This window comes from Trachemys scripta, chromosome 1 (assembly GCF_013100865.1).
Source record: "Trachemys scripta elegans isolate TJP31775 chromosome 1, CAS_Tse_1.0, whole genome shotgun sequence".
NCBI lineage: Eukaryota > Metazoa > Chordata > Testudines > Emydidae > Trachemys > Trachemys scripta.
Window position 1 is genome coordinate 324,265,121 of NC_048298.1, and position 22,378 is coordinate 324,287,498.

At 47.5% G+C, this 22,378-nt stretch overlaps 1 protein-coding gene across 1 annotated transcript in view; it reads left to right on the plus strand.

The window, feature by feature from the left end:
• ME3 (malic enzyme 3) overlaps nucleotides 1-22,378 on the plus strand; it is a 194,600-nt gene that overhangs the window by 161,355 nt on the left and 10,867 nt on the right. The window contains exons 7-8 of the mRNA XM_034759001.1: nucleotides 5,667-5,776; nucleotides 20,519-20,616. Of these exons, the coding sequence (XP_034614892.1) occupies nucleotides 5,667-5,776; nucleotides 20,519-20,616 (208 nt within the window). The remainder of the gene's footprint in view (nucleotides 1-5,666; nucleotides 5,777-20,518; nucleotides 20,617-22,378) is intronic.

Consider the following 22,378-nt stretch of genomic DNA (forward strand, 5'->3'; position numbering starts at 1 on the left):
AGTTCATTGCCGTTGAAATTCAAAGCCCTTTGGCTCCTTTGAAAATCCAACCTTAAGCTCTAATGTTGGGGGGAGGGGGGAGAGGTGATTATAATGGGAAGGTGGAGCACTCTGTACCTGAACCAGAGCTAACGCAATTAGATTAATTAATTAATTAAAAGCAATGAGATTAGAAGTAGCTGGTTTACTACAGTAAGGCCTGATGGGTCCATCAGGCTATAGAAGTTCTGTTGGGTTCTACAGCTCCAGAGACGACTCTGTCGTCTCTAGAGTAAATGCCCCTCAATTGCAGCTGTAGGACAGCACAATAAAAACAACTATTAAAGCAGTTTTTTAATAATCCACACCCCTTTCCTCTTGGAGAGAGGAGGAAAGGCCAAACACTGTGGGTGCTGGTTGTGTTGCTGCACTGCTGGAAGGCACCCAGATATTAGAAAGGATTTAGGGGTCACAGTGGTCAAACAACTGAACGTGGGCTCCCAGGGCGAGGCTGTGGCAAAAAGAGTCAATGTGACTCTTGAGTGCATAAAGAGGGGAGTAGTGAGTAGGAAGGTTATTTTACCTCTTTGGTGAGATTGAGAGTAGAATACAGAAAACTTAAGGATTAGGCTGCTGATGTGCTGAGATCATGCTTGCTGACCAATACTGTCTCATTGTTTCTTGGTACGCCCCCGTTTGTTTCTGTATCCATCTGCTGTCTCTTGTCTTGTTACTTAGATTGTAAGCCCATTGGGGCAGGGCCTATCTTTTTGTTCTGTGTCTGTACAGCATCTACTAGGCAATACGATAATACAAATAATTATCATACTGACTTCAGGTCTGGGGTCCACATTTTAAAAAGAAGGTTGAAAAATTGGAGAGGCTGCAGAAAAGAGCCACACAAATAATTTGAGGGCTGGAGGAAATGCCTTATAGTGAGATGCTTAAAGCGCTCAATCTGTTTATTTTATCAAAAAGACGCTTGAGAGGCGACTTGATTACAGCGTATGGGTACCTTCACGGGGAGAAAACACTGAGTATTAAAGGGCTCTTCAATTTAGTGGAAAAGAGACAAGAAGAGCTAGTGGCTGGTAGCTGAATCCATGCAAATTCAAATGAGAAATAAGACACAAATTTGGGTGATGAACCTCTGGGGAACAAACTGCAGAGGGAAGTGGTGGATTCTCCATCTCCTGATGTCTTCAAATCAAGACTGGATGCCTTTCTGGAAGGTCTGTGTTAGCCAAACAAGCACTGTTGGGCTCAGTACAAGGACAGCTGGCTGTCATGTTATGGCCAGGGCTATACAGGAGGTCAGACTAGATGATCTAATGATTCCTTCTGACGTTAACATCTAAGACTCATGAAACCACGGTGATGGGTGCACAGTTTAAGAACCCAAAGAGAAAAGAATAGAATATGCATTCTCCAGCCATTCCCAAGGATGGAGTCCACAGCTCTTTGGGTGGTGTGATAAAGGGAGTGGGAGAGGGAGGAGGATGTTCAGGGAATACCCCAATATCTGAATTTAGGGGCGTTCTCATCTCAGCCAATGGCTGCTCTATTAGCTGGAAAATAATTTTAAAGGGGGCAGCATGACCCAAAGGTTCATGTTCTACTGGCTGATGCAGTATATCCATTCCAGAAGTTGGCAAAGTAGAGGTAGGAAAGTGACCTATGAGCCAAAATAGCTGAAGGAAGGCAACCGATCGTTCACCAGCGGAACAGTTCTCTAGACCAGGGGTGGGAACCTTTTTTGTGTCAGGGGCCACTGACCCACTGAAAAAAATCAATGGCGGGCCACACACATTCAACTTACCTGCTGGAGGGTGCGGAGGCTTGGGGCTTCCCCCCTCAGTGGTGCAAGCCGGCGCTCGCGGCTCCAGCCCCACAGGGGGGCACCAAAACTTAGCGTCCCTCCAGGAGCACCAGCTCACCCTGCCATGGGAGGAAGCCCTGAGTCTCAGGCCCCTCCCGCCCCCTGGCAGGTGAGTTGTACGTTGGCCTGCTGACCGGATGAAAATGAGCAAAGAGCCGGATCCAGCCCACGGGCCATAGGTTCCCCCCCCCATGCTCTAGACAGTAAGGACAATTCTTTCTAAAGCAGCCCCTAAGTTTGGTTGCTTTCCGTTTTGGGGGGGACTGATCTGAGGCACCCTGGGCCTGATTTTCAGAAGTGCTTAGCACCCCCACCCCAGCTGTAATCCCTGGGAGCTGTGGGTGTCCAGCACCTCTGAAAATGTCTGTCTCTCATTAGATTGTGAGCTCCATAAGGCAGGGACTGGGACCTTCCCTTCTGTTTGGAAACAGCCCTCCTAGCCCATTATGGCCACTAGAACTAATAAAACAGATTTTTGTGAAAGGAAGGATGGTCTTGTGGCTCAGGCAGTGGGCTGGCTTCCTGTGTGACCTGAAGCAACTCACTTAATTGCTCTGTGCTCAGTTGCTCATCTAAAAGGGGGATAATAATGCTTCCCTCCCTTGCAGCAGTGTTGTGAGGAGAAATCTGCTGTTCTCTGTGAGGCGCTCGTATACTACAGTGCCAAGCACCAGGGAAAAGTCTTTACCTAAGTAAATAGGTGCCTAGATATAGCCAACCATGTAAGAAAATGTTGGTCTGGGTGACTTACCCAAGGTCACACAGTAAGTCAGTGTAAATGATAGGAATAGGACCCAGTCCTGCTATATGGTCTCCAACTACAACCATTACACAGGCCCAGGTATCTGAAATGTGGACTTGCTTTGTTGCTCTGCCAACTAGTGACTTAGGGCTTGTTTACACAGAGCCTTAGTGCATGGCAAACCAAGGTGTGAATGTACAGCGCACTAGCTTGCTGCACACTAACTGGCTGTGTGGACCCTGCTCCTGTGCACTAAAAGTTCTCTAGTGTGCTTTGATATACTAGCAGCAACACCCAGAGACATTAGATAAAAACATAAAATGCTCATGCTTGAAGGTTGCAACATAACACTTCTTTGTTGCTTAGAATGCAGAAAACACAAGAACCCCAAAACAGAGAGAAACAAAGCAGGCTGCTCCCTAAAATAGAGTGGCACAACTCACCTAGCTGGCTGCCTACAACCTGATTCTTCCCTACAGAGCCCTCTAGCCTGTCAGCAGGATCAGGGTATAAAGTGGCAGCTTGTGATTTTTACAGTTTTCAATACACCACAAGCAGTACCCCAAAGCACATTACAGACCGGTTAGTGCCTGGTAGCAGGGTCCACACAGCCCGTTAGTGCCCAGCAAGCTAGGAGCACTGTAGATTTACACCCCAACTTGCTATGCACTAAGGGCTTGTCTACACTACCACTTTCGTAGATATAATTTTTGTCGCTCAGGGGTGTGAAAAAAACACCGACATGGAGAACAGGGCAATGCTTTTTATAGATCAATTCTGTATATTGGACTGAAAAGAGGAAGAAAGAGACCAGTGGAAAAGGAGACTGACTACAAGTGAATTTTTCAAAGAAAATGTAGGGGCTTAAGAGCCTAAGTCTCATTGAAAGTTAATGTGCCTTAGGCTTCTAAGTGCCTAAGTCACTTTAGAAATGGGATGCAGATGCCTAAGTCACTTATGCACTTATTGACAAATATTACCCTACATCTCTTGAGGGGCAGGAGAAGTGGGGAGAGAGAAAGTTGATAGGCTGCCTGTTAGAGAGGCCAGATGGTTTATAAAACATGTCTGACCAGCCTGATTAAATTTCTCATGATGGAGTGGTAAATAGGGACAATAAATGTGCTTGTCATTGTCTCCTTGCCGACAGACATGGTAGAAATTGAAAGTAGCACAAAAAAAATCTGGGACACTCTGAGAGCGCCTGAGCCTAGCCACTCGGAGAGTTGTGAATGGAGCTTTTGATGGCTGTAATCTTGGCTTTTAAACAAAGCATGATTTGCTGGTATCACTTTCTAGTTTAAAGTATTGGTGTCCCACTTTTTCATGTCAAATGTCAATGGCAAAAGGGAGAGACTGGCAGGTATGAATGGAAGTGCTGCCTTTGCATTGCTTAAGGTCCCAGAGAGGGTCATTTTTGTAATACCTCAACAATCATTTAGCCTCCTTTGACATAACTACAGTACTGAGGCTGCTAATCGCTGCATTGCTCATTCCTCATGCTCCTCCCGTTGTCTGATGATGGTTATTTGAGAGACAACCCTATTCACTATCTCTTTTATTTTACTAGTTTAGCAGTAAAGACAGGCTTCAGATGACTGTTGAAAGTTTAAAGAGATGCATAAACCTGAAATCATACTGCTGTCTGGAAAAAAATGATCTACAAGTAACAACTAGGGTGACTGTAACAGAAAGAGATTAGGGGAAAAGAAGGGTTTTCCTCTAATTCGTTTACTTTGTGATTTTTGTATAACGTTGTTTGTGTTTCAGTCTTCTTCAGTGCAACATGGGAGAGAGGAACATTTTTGAATGTAGTAGTCAAATCACACAATGGTAGGGGGATCAGAGGCTGGTGCATGCAGTGAAAATAATTTCTTTCAAGCACCTAGATTTCAAGTGGTGTTGATGGTGTTCTTTTAACTGATATTTCTTTTGTAGGCAGGGTACTGTCTTTCTAAAGAAATAACCCGAATCAAGCTCAAAAGTTGATTTCCTTCCCTTTCTGAGATTTGCATGCAAACTCTCCTTTGAAAATTGGTCAGTTCAGTATTTAACATTATCCCAAATACAAATTCAATGTCCCTTATGGATGGGACTTTGTAATACTACTACTTAGTCCTTCTGTAGTGCCTTCCCTCTGGGGATCTTCCACAGATTCACAAACATGAATGCACTGATACTCAGAATACTCTCGTTAGGAAAATATTGTTGTCCCCAGGGGGAAACTGAGGCAAGGAGGGGTTACGTGATTTGCCCTAGATTATGTAGCAAATCAGTGGCAGACCAGGTAATAGAACTAAGATGTCTTGCTTGCTCTGCCTTAGCCATAATTCCTTCTGTATAATCAGTACAAATGGGAAGGATAATCTCATGCTTAAAACACAGGCATGGAGTCAGCAAGTCGGGGTCCAATTTCTGCACTGACTCCTTATGTGACCTTGGGAAGTCACCTAATTTTTCTGTTCCTCAGTTTCCTCCTCTTGAAAACTTCTTTATCTCCAGGTGTGATGTTATGAGGTTTAACTCATTGTCATTTCTGTAGTACATTGAGATACTCAGATGGGAGGGCCTGATGCAGTGCAAATTAAAATACATTTCCTAGGGTGGCAGCAAAGTCTCTGAACAGGGCTACACTAAGGGGCTAAGTGAATAACGTAGCTGGAATCGACATATCTTAGGTCAACTTATTGTGGTGTCTACTTACCTCATGCTATTGCAGTGACTTACCTTATGCTTCTTGTTCCATTGGAGTACTGGAGTTGAGGGGAGAGCGATCAGCGGTTGATTTAGCGGGTCTTCACTAGACCCTTGATGAATTGATTGCCGCGCGCTGATCCTCCAGTAAGAGGAGACAAGCCCTCTGATTAGAGTGGATGATTTTGATGTCTCACGTAGGCACTCTCAATATACCACTTCCTTGGGTGGTTATCTCCACTAGTCTTTTTTCTATATATATTTTCTGTACATACAACCATGTTCTCTTTATAAAATTTTTTAGCAGATATATACTTTTCTTCCTGTGTTGTGGGGGTTTTTATCCACTTCTAATTGTCCTTTAAACTACAGGTATGGCATGAATTGCTTGATCCAGTTTGAAGATTTTGCCAATGCCAACGCTTTCCGTCTTCTCAACAAATACCGCAACAGATATTGTACATTCAACGATGATATTCAGGGTAAGTGCCAATGCAATCCTGACCGATTCACAGGGAAATGCAACTGAGTTCACAAGGCCATTAAATATACTGAGCTCAAATTTCCTCAGAGCCTGATAGAGTTTACGCACAAGCAATAACAATGTAAACAAAAGCACAGTAATGTATTTTGAAAAGTGTGCCTGTCACTTCCAGTAAGCTAGCTGCTCTGCAAATTTCTGCAGCAGTTGTCACTGCGAGAAAATGTACCATGTGTGCTCTCCCAGTGCTTTAGTTAGTTCAGTGAGTTGACTTAATTTTCTGCAATCTGGTTGAGACAATACAAATGATACTTAGCAGTTCTGTAGGGCTTTTAGTCTTCAAATGCTCCGCAAGCCTAAACCTTGCAAATCCCCTGTGCTATTATCTTGCCGGTTGACTTCCTCCTTGTATACAGCTTCTGCAGTCAGCCCCACTGGGGTAAATCCAGGTTAAATGGAGCAACTCTGGGTATTCACTAAGGAAACTAAGAGAAGAATTTCCTCAGAGGGATTAATGTGACTCTTCCAAAACCACAGAACAGCGAGAGTGACAAAGCCGGGATTAGAACCCGTGTCCTGTCTGAGTCCCAGAGCCCACAATGCCCCCTGTTTCCTCAACATGTGGAAGGGAGTGAGTATCAGAGCTGGTGGTGTCCCAGTCTGATGCTCAGCTCATTAGACCTCCTCCCTCTGTCTCCGTAACAAATGCATAAACTCTTCCTTTCCTTGACAGCTGCACTGCCAGTGTTTCACATGTGGGGATTTTTTGTTTGTTTTAAGTCTCTGTGATAAATACCCTTCCACCTATCAAGTTAAGAGCAGGATCTTCCTATCACATTAGAAACTGGCTGCCCTTTTCCTCTCCTTCTTGTCTCCTCACCTTTTTCTTCCTTTTCTCATCCTGACTGGCACACGCAGGAGTTTCAGAGGGTTGATCTTAATCAGCTATTTACAAACAATGGGACTTGTCCTAATCTGTGTCTGAAAAAGATTGAAAGGAAATGTTGTGCCAGTACCAGTTTCACACAAGGCCTGTCCCTACACAAGGTGCTTCCCAGAGGTATCTATGTACACACTCCTTCCAGCAACATCCTGCAATGCTCTCTAACAGGTCCTTCACAGTGATGAAGGTCCAAGAGCGATCAGGCCCCCAGAGGGACTTTGGGGGATGAAGGTGTATGGGAGAGAGAGATAGGATGAGCAGTCGTCCTGGAAGAACTATGTTCTGAGGAGGGATTTTGTGGCGACATATCAGACTGGGAAAGGGAGACATGTGGAGTAACAGGGAAGAAGTCCAAGTGACAAAGAGTAGGAGAAGAACACAAAAGGGGATGGTAGGTCCATGCTGCTTGGGTGGAGTGATGGAGGAAGGAGGTGAGAGCAGACCAGGAAGCAGGAGCCAAATTTTGCAAGGCCTTGAGAGCCAGGACAAAGCTTACATTTGATATGCGGGAGGGGAGAGAGGGGAAGAGGTGTGGCGCTAGTAAAGAGATTAGAAGAAGGACTGGGCTTGGTTGGAGCACAGGGTTTTGGTGAGGGGGCTAGAGAGGGTTGGGCAGACTTTTTTGAGATTTGCAAAGGGAAGAGTAGCAGGATTTGGTGACTGTCAGTGTGAGGGAAGAGAAGAAGGAGATGAAAAGGACATGGCAGCTCTGAGCCTGGGGGACAGGGCAGATGGTGTGGAGAGCCCATCTAGGGAGAGGATTGACACCCTCTCTGAGGAGACCCCACAGTTGAGTGCCTGGGAGCAAACTCTGGATCTAACTCGCCAGAGCACTGCTGGCGTGGTTCCACTATGAAGGACGGCAGGATTTGGGGGTGGCCATGCGGGGCTCTGCCAGCGCACAGGTATTGGCTTGTGCTCCTCCGTTAGGCATGTGCAGTTGCATCTTTGAAGATCTGGCCCTTAGGAAATTGGCTGATAGGCAAAATCCCCACATGCTAAAACAATAGACACTTCCCACTTTCCAAACTTCCTGATCTCCCCTCCAGCAAAGCACACAGCTGGGGCTGGTTGCATTGTAGCAGATGAGGACACAAGTGCTCATTAATCATTTGAGTAGCAGTGAGATGTGTCAGGGAAGTTAACCATTGTCTTGGAGGGTTTATGAGGTTGCCTTTTAATTGTATGTCAGACAGCAAAAGGCGGGGAGGACAAGTCCAGAAGTAATAGAGGGTCCTGTGGCACCTTTAAGACTAACAGATGTATTGGAGCGTAAGCTTTCGTGGGTGAATACCCATTTTGTCAGACACATGTCATACCCACTTCATCAGACGTATTCACCCATCTGTTAGTCTTAAAAGTGCCACAGGACTCTCTATTGCTTTTTACAGATCCAGACTAACACGGCTACCCCTCTGATACTTAAGTCCAGAAATATGTGACTGCACAGAAGTGTAGTGCAGGTAGGGTGACCAGATGTCCCCATTTTATAAGGACAGTCCAGATTTTTGGGTCTTTTTCTTATATAGGCTCCTATTGCCCCCCACCCCCTGTCCTGATTTTTCACATTTGCTGTCTGGTCACCCTAAGCTCAGGTGTGGGATAAAGTAGGGGGAATCTGACTTTAATTTATACCCTCCTGTTTCCTGCTTTTCCTGCTGTGCCTCCTCTTCTGATCCCTTTATAGTTCAGGCCTTGTCTACATTTCAAAGTTGTGCCAATTTAACTTAAATCGGGTTTTAAATGATTTAGTTAAACCAGTGCTTGGCCCTGTGTGTAAGCACTCTTGCTTCAGTTTAGCTCAAGTCATTAAGGAATAGATTTACTTCAACCTGAACCTGACTTATATAGATTTAGTGTAACAGTGTCCATACAGGGGTTTGCACGGGTTTAACAAAATCAGATTTAAAAACACGTTGTTAGCTAAAATGGTGCAACCAGGCTACAGTTCAAGCTTATTGGCCAAAGTCCCAGGGGAAATTCACCATCAGTAAGTGGATTTGAATCTAAGGCCTGGTAAACACACAAGAGTTAGGCTGGTATAGCGGTGTCGGGCAGGGTGTGAAAAAAACATCTATTTGTGCTACCCCCAGTGTAGACAAAGCTACGTTGACAGAAGAGTGCTGCCACCGTTTTGGGAGGCAGTACAGCCATGGAAAAACCCCTTCCATTGGAGTAGGCTGCATCTACACTGCGGGGTTGTCCCGGCTTAGTCTCTGTAGTGGCAGTGCAGCCAAACGGGAATCTGGGAGGATTAGCAGGTCTGACGAATGCCCATACTGAAGGTGTGTGAAGAATGTATAAATCCCACCCCTCAGAATCGCTTCGGCCTCCCTTTCTTTGGTCCTGGGTGTCTGAGAGAAAAGACACCATCTCTTGAAAAATTAATTCCCACCATTGTTTGGTTAACAATGCTGACTTCCTTCAGAGAGCATCCTAACGCAACACTGTGAGAGTGACTCCGAGGATAAAAACCCTTCCCCCGCCCTGTCCAGACTGCTAACGCGGAGTGGGACGTTTGCCATGTATATATCACAGACTGGGAAGAGGTGATTGTTTTTATTACGAAACCCATTAGCCCAGGCCTGAGGCAGGCGCTGGCTCACAATGCCCGGCTGTGTGGGAGTTCCCCATTCAGGGACTGTTCCTCATTTCTCCCCGGGGATGATGACATCACTCCTTTCCCAGCCCGGTCTCGGTTCATTCATGGGGCAGCAGCTGGGATTTCAGCTACAAGGGATTATTTTTTGCCTGTTCCCTCACCCCGTTGAAAAGTCAGGGATGCGCTGAGCAGCAGGATGTTTGACTGGAGAGGCATCAGGAATATCCTACCCTGCTGTGGTTTGTGTACTTCCCTTACCCACAGACAATGGGGAAGAGAAAGGAGACAATTCAGAACTCCTGCAGTGGAATAAATCTTGTGCACTATTGAGACAGGGCTCCTTATGTTTCCGCCTCGTCACTATATAGAGGAAAGCACCTGTTGAATTAAGCAGGAGCCCATCGGAGCCCTGCCTCTGCCCAATTCTAAAGCTACATGGCCACATGCCTCGTTCACTGTGCAGTCGAGAGCTTTGTCTCATTCAACTCAGCCTTCTAAAGTGTGTGCTGAAGTGTGTGATGATCCAGCGCCATCCAAACCAATCAAAGTCTTTCTGTGGACTTGAATGTGGGAGGTCTGGCTTACACCGCTGAAATTTTTGTGCAACCAGCACACAGTTTTCCATGTCTTGGAAAATTTTACACACCAATGGATTAAAGGAACAGGTCTTGCCAGGGGCCCTTGCTTCAGTAAAGGTACTCCTCACAAGGAACAGGACCAAGTAGCTCCACTTATTTGCTGCACATCAAGAATATGGATGACTTTTGTGGGCTCTGATCATCTGCCATGCCCAGAGCAGTACCTAGTAGAATAGGTTGCTGTGCAAAGTGTATCTGCACTTGCAGAAAAAAATTATGATGTGCTCTTGACAAGTAGTATTTGATCATGTAATTAAAGGACTAGATCATGCAAGGGGCAGAGATAAGGATGCATGGCTGTCCCTACTTTGGCATTTCCTTACTTTTGAGTAACTTGGATGTTCTCTCTACATTAGTTTTTTGATGGAATAATAATATTTACTAAGATTTTTCAAAAGTGACAATTGATTTTGGGTGCTTCTATTTCTGGGTGTCCTTATGGCCAGCCTGATTTTCAGAAAGAGCAGCACACCCGCCCTCTGCAAATGAGACCTCTTCAAGGTGTCTCAGGATGAAAACCCCAAATCACTAGCCACTTCTGAAAATCTTGGCTATTTATATAAAGCAGTTGCACAATGAAACTGAAATGCACTCTGTGCACAGGGTTCATTTCATTCCTCAGAACTTCTTTATGTCTTCTCATAGTCCTTGGACTATAGGAGAATGCTACTCCCAGGTCTTAGTTGAGATGAGAGGTGTGTTTATTGCAGCCCTCCCAGTCTGAATCCCTCCACTGTTTGGGTGGGTTGGACTCCAGAGCTCCATGCTGTGACCCAGGCTGAAGGCACAGGTCCACAGGCCGAGTAGACTCGGACTAGTGTCTGGCAATGTGCTCTGTAATTTCAGCAGATTGAATTGTACAGTATTTTATTTTGTTGTTTCAGCTGACATGGAATATGCATTGGTCATTATGACAGGAAACTAAGAGGGAAGAGAAGCAGAATAGGAAGAGAGCACTGGAAGATATAATGCTATAAACAAAGCAAACTATGTGCTGTTGGACAGCTTCTGAACAGGGCAATGTCCCTGTAGGGACCTTCCCATCCTTCGTGGGAAGGCAAAGGGGGAGATTTTTCTCAGTCCTGCCAGGATTCTCCATTATCCTGCCCCTTCTGACCTGCTGTGCTCTGTGAGAGACGAGGCTCCAGCACTTTGCAGTTGCTGCTGCTGACTAAGGACCAGCTCCCCCTCCTGCATCCCTTATGCACCCAGAGGTCCCACTGACTTTTGTGTGGGCTGCTTATGTAACCCACACACCTCCTGGGTGTGGGGTTCTGTCCTCTCTAGTGGCACCGAGAGCACTTAGGGTACGTCCAGACTACCTGCCGTATCGGCGGTTAGCGATCGATTTATCGAGGATCGCTATATCGTGTCTCGTTAAGACGCGATATATCGATCCCCGAACGCGCTCCTCGTTGACGCCGGAACTCCACTGGAGCGAGCAGCGGTAGCGGAGTCGACGGAGGAGCCGCGGCCGTCGATCCCGCGCCGTGAGGACCCAAGGTAAATCGATCTAAGATACTTGGACTTCAGCTACGCTATTCACGTAGCTGAAGTTGCGTATCTTAGATCGACCCTCCTCCCTCCCAGTGTAGACCAGCCCTTAGAGAGAGCATTAATTGAGTCTGCTCTACAGCCTTAGCTAGGAGCCGGTTGGCTTTTAGCTCATATGGTAGAGGCTCATGCACTAAGCTCCAGAGGCCCCAGGTTCGATCCCGCCCGCCGACAACTTGGGGTCTGTCGGCGTTACACTTACATAGTAGACCAGACTCTTGACCTCAGTGGAACGACACTGATATAGACCTGCTGAGGGTCTGGCCCAATGTGTATGATCCATTAAGCGGGTATGGAACATTGCACTTTCATACACACCAGCACAGATTTGAGACTGTATTCAGCTTTTGTCTCTCACTGGACAGTGTTACTAACCCTGTCTCTGAACCATTCCTATAGCCCATGCTGTAAAGACCAACATAATTTGCCTCCCTGTTAAGCTCCTCCTATGAAGTGAATGATACAAAGTCACTTTCCAGGGGAGACAAGATTTTTATATATATTAAAAATATATATAAAGAACTTGACATGTTAAAAAGGTATTTGACGCCCGGTCTCAGCACTGACTCTCCTATTGCGGTTTTGTCCCCGGTAAGGTTGCTGGGGCAATGGATAGCAGTGGCTTCTGCCTTCCTTTGAAGGGAAGGAGGTTTAATCTCTTCAGTGTCACTGATGAGCTGAGCAGATCTACCCCCACCGTGAGAAATGCTCGGCATCTCCAGTGGTCCCAAACCTGTCACACTAGAGAGTGAAGGGTCTGAACTAGCATCCTCTGAGTGTCAGCACGTTACTGTACTGCTAGATCGCCCGGCCTGACTGGCTCCATACCATTTCATGGTTTATTTTTTAACCTTGTATCTAGATCCTCTTTGGGAAGAATAAGAGCACTCTGGTTACACTTAGAGGAGATTAGGAGGTCAAACTGAAAATATTCGGAGATCTTCACCTCGCTATAATTTTGCTATGTTTTACTTTCAATTATGTCTTTGGATTGCATCTGGGACGGCTACTCGCCGTTCACCAATAACCATCTGAATGGCAACGGCTGCAGAGGATTAATATGAAGGCAGGTTTGGAAAAGCTGCACAGCTGGGGCTTGTTTGCTCCATGTCCATAAAAGCGCATATTCTTGGCTGCCCCTTTCACAAAGCAGTTAAAATGGCATTTGCTATTCCCTTGTGCCTGATGTTTGCTAAGGGTCAGATTCTTGAGAGGCTTTGGTGGAGTGAACTAGGAGGAGGCGGAGAGCCCGGCTTAGAGATTAGAATTTTGGCTCAGCTGAGTGTCAGCTCCTTCCACCAGGTGCATTGGACATTGTGGTCAAGGGAGATACAAAGGCTGCTAGGGAGTATCACCTGTCCCGAAGGCCAAGATAATGTGGTGAAGTGGCGTGCGCGTGTGTGAGTGACTGCTCCTGTTGGATGGAATTGGAACTGCTCAATTGTTTGTCATAGGCCCTATGCAGCTATTAGAGATCCCCCCTGAGCTCAGGTGGTAGGATCTGTGCTTTTGGAGCAGGCGGCTCTGAGTTCTGCCCCACTGGCTCTGCGATGGTGTGTGGCAGAGCAGCAGCTGGGTACTTCTAGAGGCTCTGGACTTGCTACAGTAGACACAGTGGCAGCCCTGCGCCCTGTGCTGCTTACTGCTGGGCTGGCTAGGGTGTGTATTTCCAGTTATTCAGACAACTGCGGCTGCTCTAAGCCCCTTTCTCTCGCTTATCCTCGTGTACTTAGACGTGGGGCCCATACGGGAGGTATATAAACACAGCCCAGAGGCGTGCAAAGAGGTGACCTCTCTTCTCCCGCAATGTTTCCTGGTGCATCTGCTGAGATGCTCAAAGCCCCTCCACTCCCACACGCCACTCTCCTGGGCAGGATCAGCCCCGTCGCCAGCCCATCACAATGTGGAGGTTCTTCCGCTCCTCCTTTAATCTGTCGCAGCAGAGTAACTGGTTCAGAGGACCATGGGGGAAAAGACCAGCTCCAAGACTCAAAGCAAAAAGGAACTATTCTGCCCAAAAGTATTGGCGGGGCCCAGTGGAACTAGACTGTGGTTAAAGACGAAAGGATCGCGGTTCATGCCAATTCTTTGGGTGTCACTTAATTAACCGCTAGTGTCTGTCATGCTGGAAAGATTGTGACATCAGTGCTAGACCTAACTCTCCCTTTAACTCTGATCCCATCTCTGCCTATGACTCATTGTGTAACCTTTCCATAACTGCTTCCCCAATTTGCAAACCTGGGTTAATACTTGCCTTCCCCACATGGGTGTTTCTGGGCTTAATTATTTAATGCCTGTCCAACGCCCCGAAGATGTAATTTGCTGTATATAATTGTGAGGGGCGTGATCCTCTCTGCCTGGTTTTACACTAACGCAACTCCATTGACATCTTGTGCGGTTATTCCCGATTTACACCAATGTGAGAGGAGAATCAGGCCTTGAGTATTTTAGCCCTCAATGAGAACAATATTCAGAAATGGCCTCTGGGCTGCTTCTTACTTGACTGGCTTTGGTTACCTGTATCAGCTTTGTTTTTAAACATATGACACCATTTTCTTTTCCTGACACTTTCTCTGGACGCCCAGGAGGGGCTCTGAGGGCTGGTCAGCTATTTAATGATACTCTGTTGAGCTTTCCATTCAAGATTGAAGAACAACATGATTTATGAACGTTCACCCTTCTCTCTCCACACCTCCTCCCACCCCCGCCTCAAAAACAGACTAGCCAACCTGGCCCTCATTCAGTAATTACTTCAGGAAGTAGTTATCTGAAATAATGACATTCAATCTGTTTGGAAAACAGAGACCAACTTGCTGAAGGCCTTTTTCTTGCCACAGCCTCTGGTAAGGTTTTTCCCTTTGTGGCCCTTTTGGAATTAGCACATTGATTAGCCAATGTCTTACAGAAACCAGCTGTGAGCTCTCCTTCTCCACAGAGATGCTTTATTGCTTCAAGTGCAGAAATTGTAATTTCAAAGATAATTATTGATCCCAAGCCAAGGTATCGTAATTTTGTTACTTGAGTAATGGGAGAGAGCTGCAGTTGGGGAGAGAGGAAGGAGGATTAGAAACACATTGGAGAGAGAGGAGAATTATTATAAACAGCAAAGCTGAGCAGAGTCCAGCCATCGCTCAGGCATATCTGCAACTAAAGTGCAGAGGGATGAGTAATGGCACGCCCTGTCCCATAGGCATATGGGCTGCTCGAAAGCACATCACATAGCAGCCTGAGTCAGGGCACCCGTTATTCACTCTTCTCCCACAATGCTTAAATAACATGTGTTTAAAAAGAATCAAGTCTCTTTTGCAGCATGTTCCAGTTGTGTTTTCACTGGTTTTAATGTGGGTTCACAGACACATCCAACAATAAGGGTTACTCCCTATTGGCCCCTAGATGACCACTGGGGTTTAAAGCAATTTCACATGGGCCAGAACCAAGAGAAATATGGAGTTTCTCCAGTTTCATTTCTCTCTCTCTCTCTCTAATATTCTTCCACATGCACTTTCTGGCCATATCCAGGCTTCCATCACTGCTAGTCCTGTGTGCCTTATGGAGACCTACATGGCCCTTGCACCTGCCAGAATTGCTTCTCCCCAGATCAATTGCTCTGCCCCACCTCACTGTGGTGTTTGGAGTTTTGTGCAGTCAAAACGCTGTAATGAAATGGCCTGCGAATACCTTTGTCCTGAATGGAACTGGATCTGTTCATCTCAGGGTCATAGGTCCAGTACTGCTGCCAGATACTGGAGCATTCTCTGTTAGCTCAAGAGGTTGGGGCAGGAATTCTGAACGGTCCTATTCTGTGACTCAGTGGCAGCTGAGCCACTATTGGTCGTGGGTTTGCTGAGATCCAGTGAACAAGCAGAACAAAGGGGATACTAGAAAACCGAAGCATTAACAAGCCAAGAGAAGTGACACCATGGGAAGGCAACATCGAAGCTGGCACAGTTTCCCTGCATTCCCATAAACATCATGGAGTGTGTAAAAGTTTGCATTGAGGAAGGGGTTAATTACTCTTCTCTGCCATAGGTAATGGGCATCTCGGTGGGCAGAGACCACTGGGTTTTCCAAACAATGCCAGCCAGGGGATGATGATTTATTACAGGAGGAACAAAGAGGAAACGCTTCCCACATACCGAGGATCCTCTGGTTCCTCGGTTTCCAGAGTTGATGAACTTTAGTCCCCTCCGAGCAGGACATTCAATTACAGCAATTCCTTTAAAGATGTGGGTGTCTTTTTCCTTTCAAAGAGATTGAATCCAGAAATTCCATATCAGGAAACAAACTGGCACGAGATGTTCTCTTAGCAGACAATGGGGGGTTCCTCTTTGGTACAGATCTGAGGATCTCGTGGTTTCAGAGACTCTGGCCTGAGAAATTAAATTATCCGTCTACTCTAGCTATCCCTAGGAATTATATGCTTAAATTACGGTTGCCTCTGATAAATTACATTGTAACCAGCCCCTAGCTGCATGCCTAGATGCACACATTATGGTGATAGCACAGGACAATTTGCTCTGGAAACAGGCCTATGCCACTGGTAGAATCATAGAGGTGTAGGACTGGAAGCGACCTCAATATTTATGCTAAGTCAGAATCTTGATTAGGTGGCAGTAGCTCTTCCCTCCTGTAGGTTAGACTAGGTCACAACTAAAAAATTTTTGCTGGTATCGCTCTACTAGTAAACCTTCCTAGTGTAGATGCAGCTTCTACTGGCTAAAAAGTGCTTTTCCTGGTATTGCTCATACCGGGTTCCCTAAGCAAATTAGACCAGGAAACGCTCTTATGCCAGAATAACTGTGTCCATATGAAGGCTTTTGCCGGTATAGAAATGTCACTAAAAAGAAATCGCAAGGCCTCCAAACAGACATTACCATACTGGCAAAGGTTTCTAGTGGGGACCTGACCTAAGATGCTAGAGGAAAGGATGAAATACACCCAATAGCCAGTCATACATTTGCACATCCCTATTGCTTTGGGTTTTTTTGTGTGTCTTTACTCTTGTGAAATATAAACTATCTTTCTCTCTGGTTTCTTACGTCACACTCATCCCTACTGGAGTATTAGAGCACATCACAACCTAACTGAATTTATCCGTATAACACCAGAGGGAGGAAAATACCAGCCCACCATTACAGGTGGGGACCTGGGGCCCAGAGGGCTTAAGTGACTTCCCTAAGGTCACACAGGAAGTCTGTGGCAGAGCAGGAACTTGAGCCCAGATCTCCTGAATCCCAGTCGAGTGATATAGAGCATCATTCTTCATCAACAGCCTTCTGTTGTCTGCCCCCCACATACACAGCGTTCATATACATAACAGCATTGCCTATTAAAGTTGCCAATTTTCTGACTGTAGAAAACCAAACACCCTTGCCCTGCCCCCTGCCCCACCCCTGCCCCAAGGCCATCCCCCTGCCCCACCCCTTCTCCGAGGCCCCGCCCCCACTCACTCCATCTGGCCTCTGTCGCTAGCTCTCCACCACACTCGCTCACTTTCACTGGGCTGGGGCAGGGGGTTGGGTGCAGGAGGCAGTGAGAGCTCTAGTTTGGGGTGCAGGATCTGGGGTGGGACAAGAGGTTGGGGTGTGGGAGGGGGTGAGGCATGCGGGCTCCAGGCAGCGCTTACCTGAGGCGACTCCCAGAAGCAGGCAGCATATCCCATTAGCATGGTTCCTGGCCCATGGGAGCTGCGGAGCCAGTGCTCAGGGCAAGGACAGCGTGTGGAGCCCCCATGGCCACCCCGCGCCTAGGAGTGGACATGCCGGCTGCTTCCGGGAGGAGTGGTAGATACGCTGGAGGGTAGGGATAGGCTACAGAGGGGCCTAAACAAATTAGAGGATTGGGCCAAAAGAAACCTGATGAGGTTCAGCAAGGACAAGTGCAGAGTTCTGCACTTAGGACGGAAGAATCCCATGCACTGTTACAGACTAGGGACCGAATCGCTAAAAAGCAGTTCTGCAGAAAAGGACCTAGGGGTTACAGTGGACAAGAAGCTGGATATGAGTCAACAGTGTGCCCTTGTTGCCAAGAAGGCTAGCGGCATTTTGGGCAGTATAAGTAGGAGCATTGCCAGCAGATCGAGGAACGTGATCATTCCCTTCTATTTGACATTGGTGAGGCCTCATCTGGAGTACTGTGTCCAGTTTTGGGCCCCACACTACAAGAAGGATGTGGAAAAATTGGAAAGAGTCCAGCGGCTCTTTTTTTTTTGGTTTGGCTGCTTGGGGCGGCCAAAACCCTGGAGCCGGCCCTGGCTGGAGCACGTCTTATGAGGAGAGGCTGAGGGAACTGGGATTGTTTAGTATGCAGAAGAGAAGAATGAGGGGGGATTTGATAGCTGCTTTCAACTACCTGAAGGGGGGTTCCAAAGAGGATGGATCTAGACTGTTCTCAGTGGTACCAGATGACAGAACAAGGAGTAATGGTCTCAAGTTGCAGTCGGGGAGGTTTAGGTTGGATATTAGGAAAAACTTTTTCACTAGGAGGGTGGTGAAGCACTGGAATGGGTTACCTAGGGAGGTGGTGGAATCTCCTTCCTTAGAGGTCTATGATTCTATGACAGGACTTTTAGTGGCCCGGTCAGCAGTGCTGACTAGAGCCACCAGGGTCCCTTTTCAGCCGGGCCTCCCAGTCGAAAACTGGATGCCTGGCAACCCTATTACCTACTTAGAAAGCAACTAGCCTGCTCTGTAAAGCAAAGACACTGGAATCTCTATAATAGCCTGGGAACTTGCTTAGTCCCCCCACAGAGGGTTTCTCTATAGTAGCAGTTGCTTGTTATTATATGCTTTTCTATGGCAATTATCAGAGTGTTGGGTGCCTTTACCATGGATTAGATACCTCCAAAAACACAACCGCATGCGGTTCTCTCTGCTCCACAGGCAGCCACTCCCTGAAGTGGACCAGATGCGGGGGGTAGGCGATAAGGCACTAAATTGCAGTATCCCCAAAGCCTTGCTTTATGTGCAAGCTGGAGGAAAGAAAAGGGGGATCAAACTGAAGCAATAACAGTCGTTTTGCACTGATGACCCCCCCCACACACACACACACACACACACACACACACACTTAACACTAGAAAGCTTCAGACACACAATCCCATGATGATCTTTGCTGGGAGATTTCCTACTATTGAAATAGGTACAGCGCCATCTGGTGGTTGTACAGCTCACGTTCATGCACCCTTAATTAGCATCATCTTCCATTAAGCTCCTTGGCATGGGTGGAGGGGTGAAAGCTGCACTTCCCCTGCACTAACATCAGGGCGAGCCACTGGGCTGGCTCACCCCCTCTCTCTGGCTGATGAAAACTCTGCCTGGCTGGACTTGGGGAAGGAAGGGCAGGAAAATGTGAGCTGCTGGAAGCATGGGGAAAACAGGGTATTTAGCCTGCCTGGAGTATGGAGGGTTCTTTACTTAACTGTGCATGGTGAGAGCGGAGAGGCTAGTGGGAGGCCCCTTGGGCAGATCCAGGCTGCCCAGCAGAGGAGGGGCATAGGAGCAGACCCGCCATATCCATTGAAGCCTTTGCACCAGCACAAGACATTGCACATAACTCTGGGCCTGTGTTTCCATATTATATACCCTGCGTCTGTTGCAATTACAAGTGCCTCACCAGCCTGTAACTCCCTCTGCTCCTTTCCACTGTGGCCCTTTGCCTGGCCAGACTCCATCGATACACACTTCTGGTGATTCATGGGTGGGTGGGGAATGACTCAGTCCAAGATACTCTAACCCTGTTTGAGGGGAAGATGGAGGAAACTTTGAACTGTCCTGATGAAGCAGCTGGGATGGTGCAGAGCATCTGGCTGAGGCTGTAACACCAGTGGATCTAAGGCTATGGCTACACTTATGGCGCACACACACACACACACACACACACACCATAAGTGGCTATAAATGGCAGCCTAGACACTGAGGCACTTCTTCAGCGAGTAGAGACACGCCAGAACCCTACCTCCCATGTCAACACTGCTATTTTAGCAGTGTAGTGTCCCACTGCCTCCCCGCTGCTGGAACCTTTCCCTGCTGTATGCAGCTACACACCGCAGTGTGGACACAGCCTGCCTTTCACTGCTGTGTGTAGCTACGGTTACCCGGCCTACACATCGCCTCAAGTGTAGCCAATGCCTAGCTGATCTGTGCTTTTCATGACACTCTCCCTTCCCCCCCATACGTTCTCCCCCAACCCTAATTCCGCCCCCCACCCCACCCCTGCCACCACCCAACTTCCTCCTGCTGACTCTGGAGTGGTAGTTTTCTCCCCAGCTCTGGGCTAATAGACAGGCTGGGCACTGAGCCAGGAGTGAGTGTGAGGGAAGTGAAGGAGAAGAGAAACAGCAGGGAGCTGAAAGGGAATTGGAAGAGAGAAGGGAGGTCCAGGGGTTAGGACGGTAGCCTGGAACTCAGGAGACCTGGCTTCAATTTCCAGCCGTGCTACAGACTTCCTGGGTGACGTTGGTCAAGTCAGTTAGGGTATGTCTACACTGCAACTAGAGGTGCAATTGCTACCCAAGTAGGCCTACCCGGGTTAGCTGTCATCTAGCTACCATGGCTAAAAATAGCAGTGAAGACGCAATAGCACAGGTTAGAACCATGAGTAGGTACCCAGGGTTGCAGGAGGGCGTGAACTGCCCAGGCCACCATGTCTTCACTGCTATTTTTAGCTATAATAAACTAGTCTAGCTAGATTAAAGCTAGTGTGGCTATACCCACGCAAGCTGTAATCCAATCTCTGATTGCAGTGTAGACACACCCTACGTCTCTCTTCACATCAGTTCCCCATCTGTAAAACAGACGATAGCACTGCCCTGCCTCACAGGGGGGCTATGAGGATAAATATATTAAAGGTTGTGAGGTGCTCAGATACTGCTACAGTGACAGGGGGCCAAATAAGTACCCGCGAGATGGTTTCCTGCAAGTTCTCAAACAACTAGCAGCTGGATTTAGTGAATGGCACCTTCTGCCTTTGCTCCTCTTGCTCACTGTGTCTCTGGTCTCTTTTCAGGTACTGCCTCTGTTGCAGTAGCTGGCATCTTCGCAGCCTTAAGAATCACAAAGAACAAGCTCTCCGACCATAAGTTTGTTTTCCAAGGAGCCGGAGAGGTAGGCTTCACCCGGGTTCGGCCCTAAATACAGTATTTGTCCTTTCATTTTAAGGGGGTAAAAATTGAAGCATAAGGCCCAGATCCACCAACTTAGGTGCCTAAGTCCCAGTTTTGGGTTCCATTGTGATCCACAAAAGTCCCACTCAGCTGCCGCCGAACCCTGTGGGCGCCTAAGTTTCTGACTCTTGGTGTGCGCACTGCCACGCCACTCCAGGTCCCTGGAGGCCTATCTCCAAGAGCGATCCACAAAGCAGAGGAAGACAGGCAGAAGAATGCCTGTCTCACCCATGGGCCCAATCTGGTAATCGTGCTCAGAGGCACCTATTGGATCAGGTCCCATTCAAAATCAAGGAGGTGCCACCACATTATAATTTCTAGCCCAGTGGTTAGAGCCCTCACCTGGGGTGTGAGAGACCTAAAATTCTATCCTCCCCTGAGGCAGAGGTGGGGAAGGATCTCAACAGGCGCCTCCACCCTCTCAGGGGAGTGTGCTAACCACTACGCTCTGGGATATTCTGAAGTGGGGGTCCCTCAGTCTGTCCCGTGGAAGCTATGGATATATAGAGTCATGGGGCCAGAGAAAGGATGAGAACAATTCTGTATTCCAGTGGTTAGGGCACCCAAATGGGAGATCCTGGGTCAGTCCACCTGCTCCAATCACTGTTTAATTATGTATACAAAGTAGAACAGCTTCAACTGGAGAGAGTGAGGGAGCCCACCTCAGAATCTCCCAGTGGGTGGGCACCACCTCCTCTCCTCCCCCATGGTTCTGTGTGGTCTGAAGCAGTCACCTAACTCATTCTTACAAGAAACATTTCAGGTGCCTATCTCCCTGAGAGGGCAGGGCTTAGGACACACCCCTCTTGCCGGCTTCTCCTATTGGCTAGTTTAGGCAGCTCCTCGCTTAGCATGCTGGCTTTTGGGGGTCCCATTCTACGGCACCTGTCTCTCCCCATGCATTATATAGGGAGCGTGGGTGCCTCACTTGGCTTTGCAGATCAGTGTTGTTCCAGTGATTTTTTTCATGCAGTGCTCCGCCGAAATCTTTTTGTGGATCCGGGCCTAAGTCTTCAGCCAGGCTGGAATTCAGTAAGGAGAAGCAAAGGGGAAACCTACTCTTAGTGTACCTTTCTGACCAGGAGTGGTCTTCATTGCTTGTTAGCCCTTCGAAGTCAGCACATCTGAAATGAAGCTGGAGCTGGGGCCTGTTCCTCCTTGTGCATCACCAACAGAATGGTTTACTTAAGTTACAGTCAACTCCGTGCAAACCCACTGAATGCCATGAGGCTGCCCAGGGGTCAATGGGGTTTTAATTTGGCCTGCAGAACCTTCATTACTGATGATGCATGAACTGAAAGGAGCCCAGCTTGACTATCAGGGCATGTCTGTCAAGCTGGCAGTTAGGGAAAACAAAAATCTTCTTCCTTGTAATCTGAGCCCGTCACAGAGGAACAACAAACACAGAACTCCCCCAGGCCACTTTTACAACCATTTGTCAGAGTTGAGCCACACTTTCCCCTTGAGGCAGAAGAGATCTCTACTTCTGTGTGTGTACAGTGCCTAGCACAACAGGGAGAGGGAGGGTAGCTAGTGGTTAAGGCTCTGGCGTGCGGCCTGTGAGATCTGCGTTCAATTCCTGTCACCAACTGCCTGTGTGATTTTGGGCAAATCATAGAATCATAGAATATCAGGGTTGGAAGGGACCTCAGGAGGTCATCTAGTCCAACCCCCTGCTCAAAGCAGGACCAATCCCCAACTAA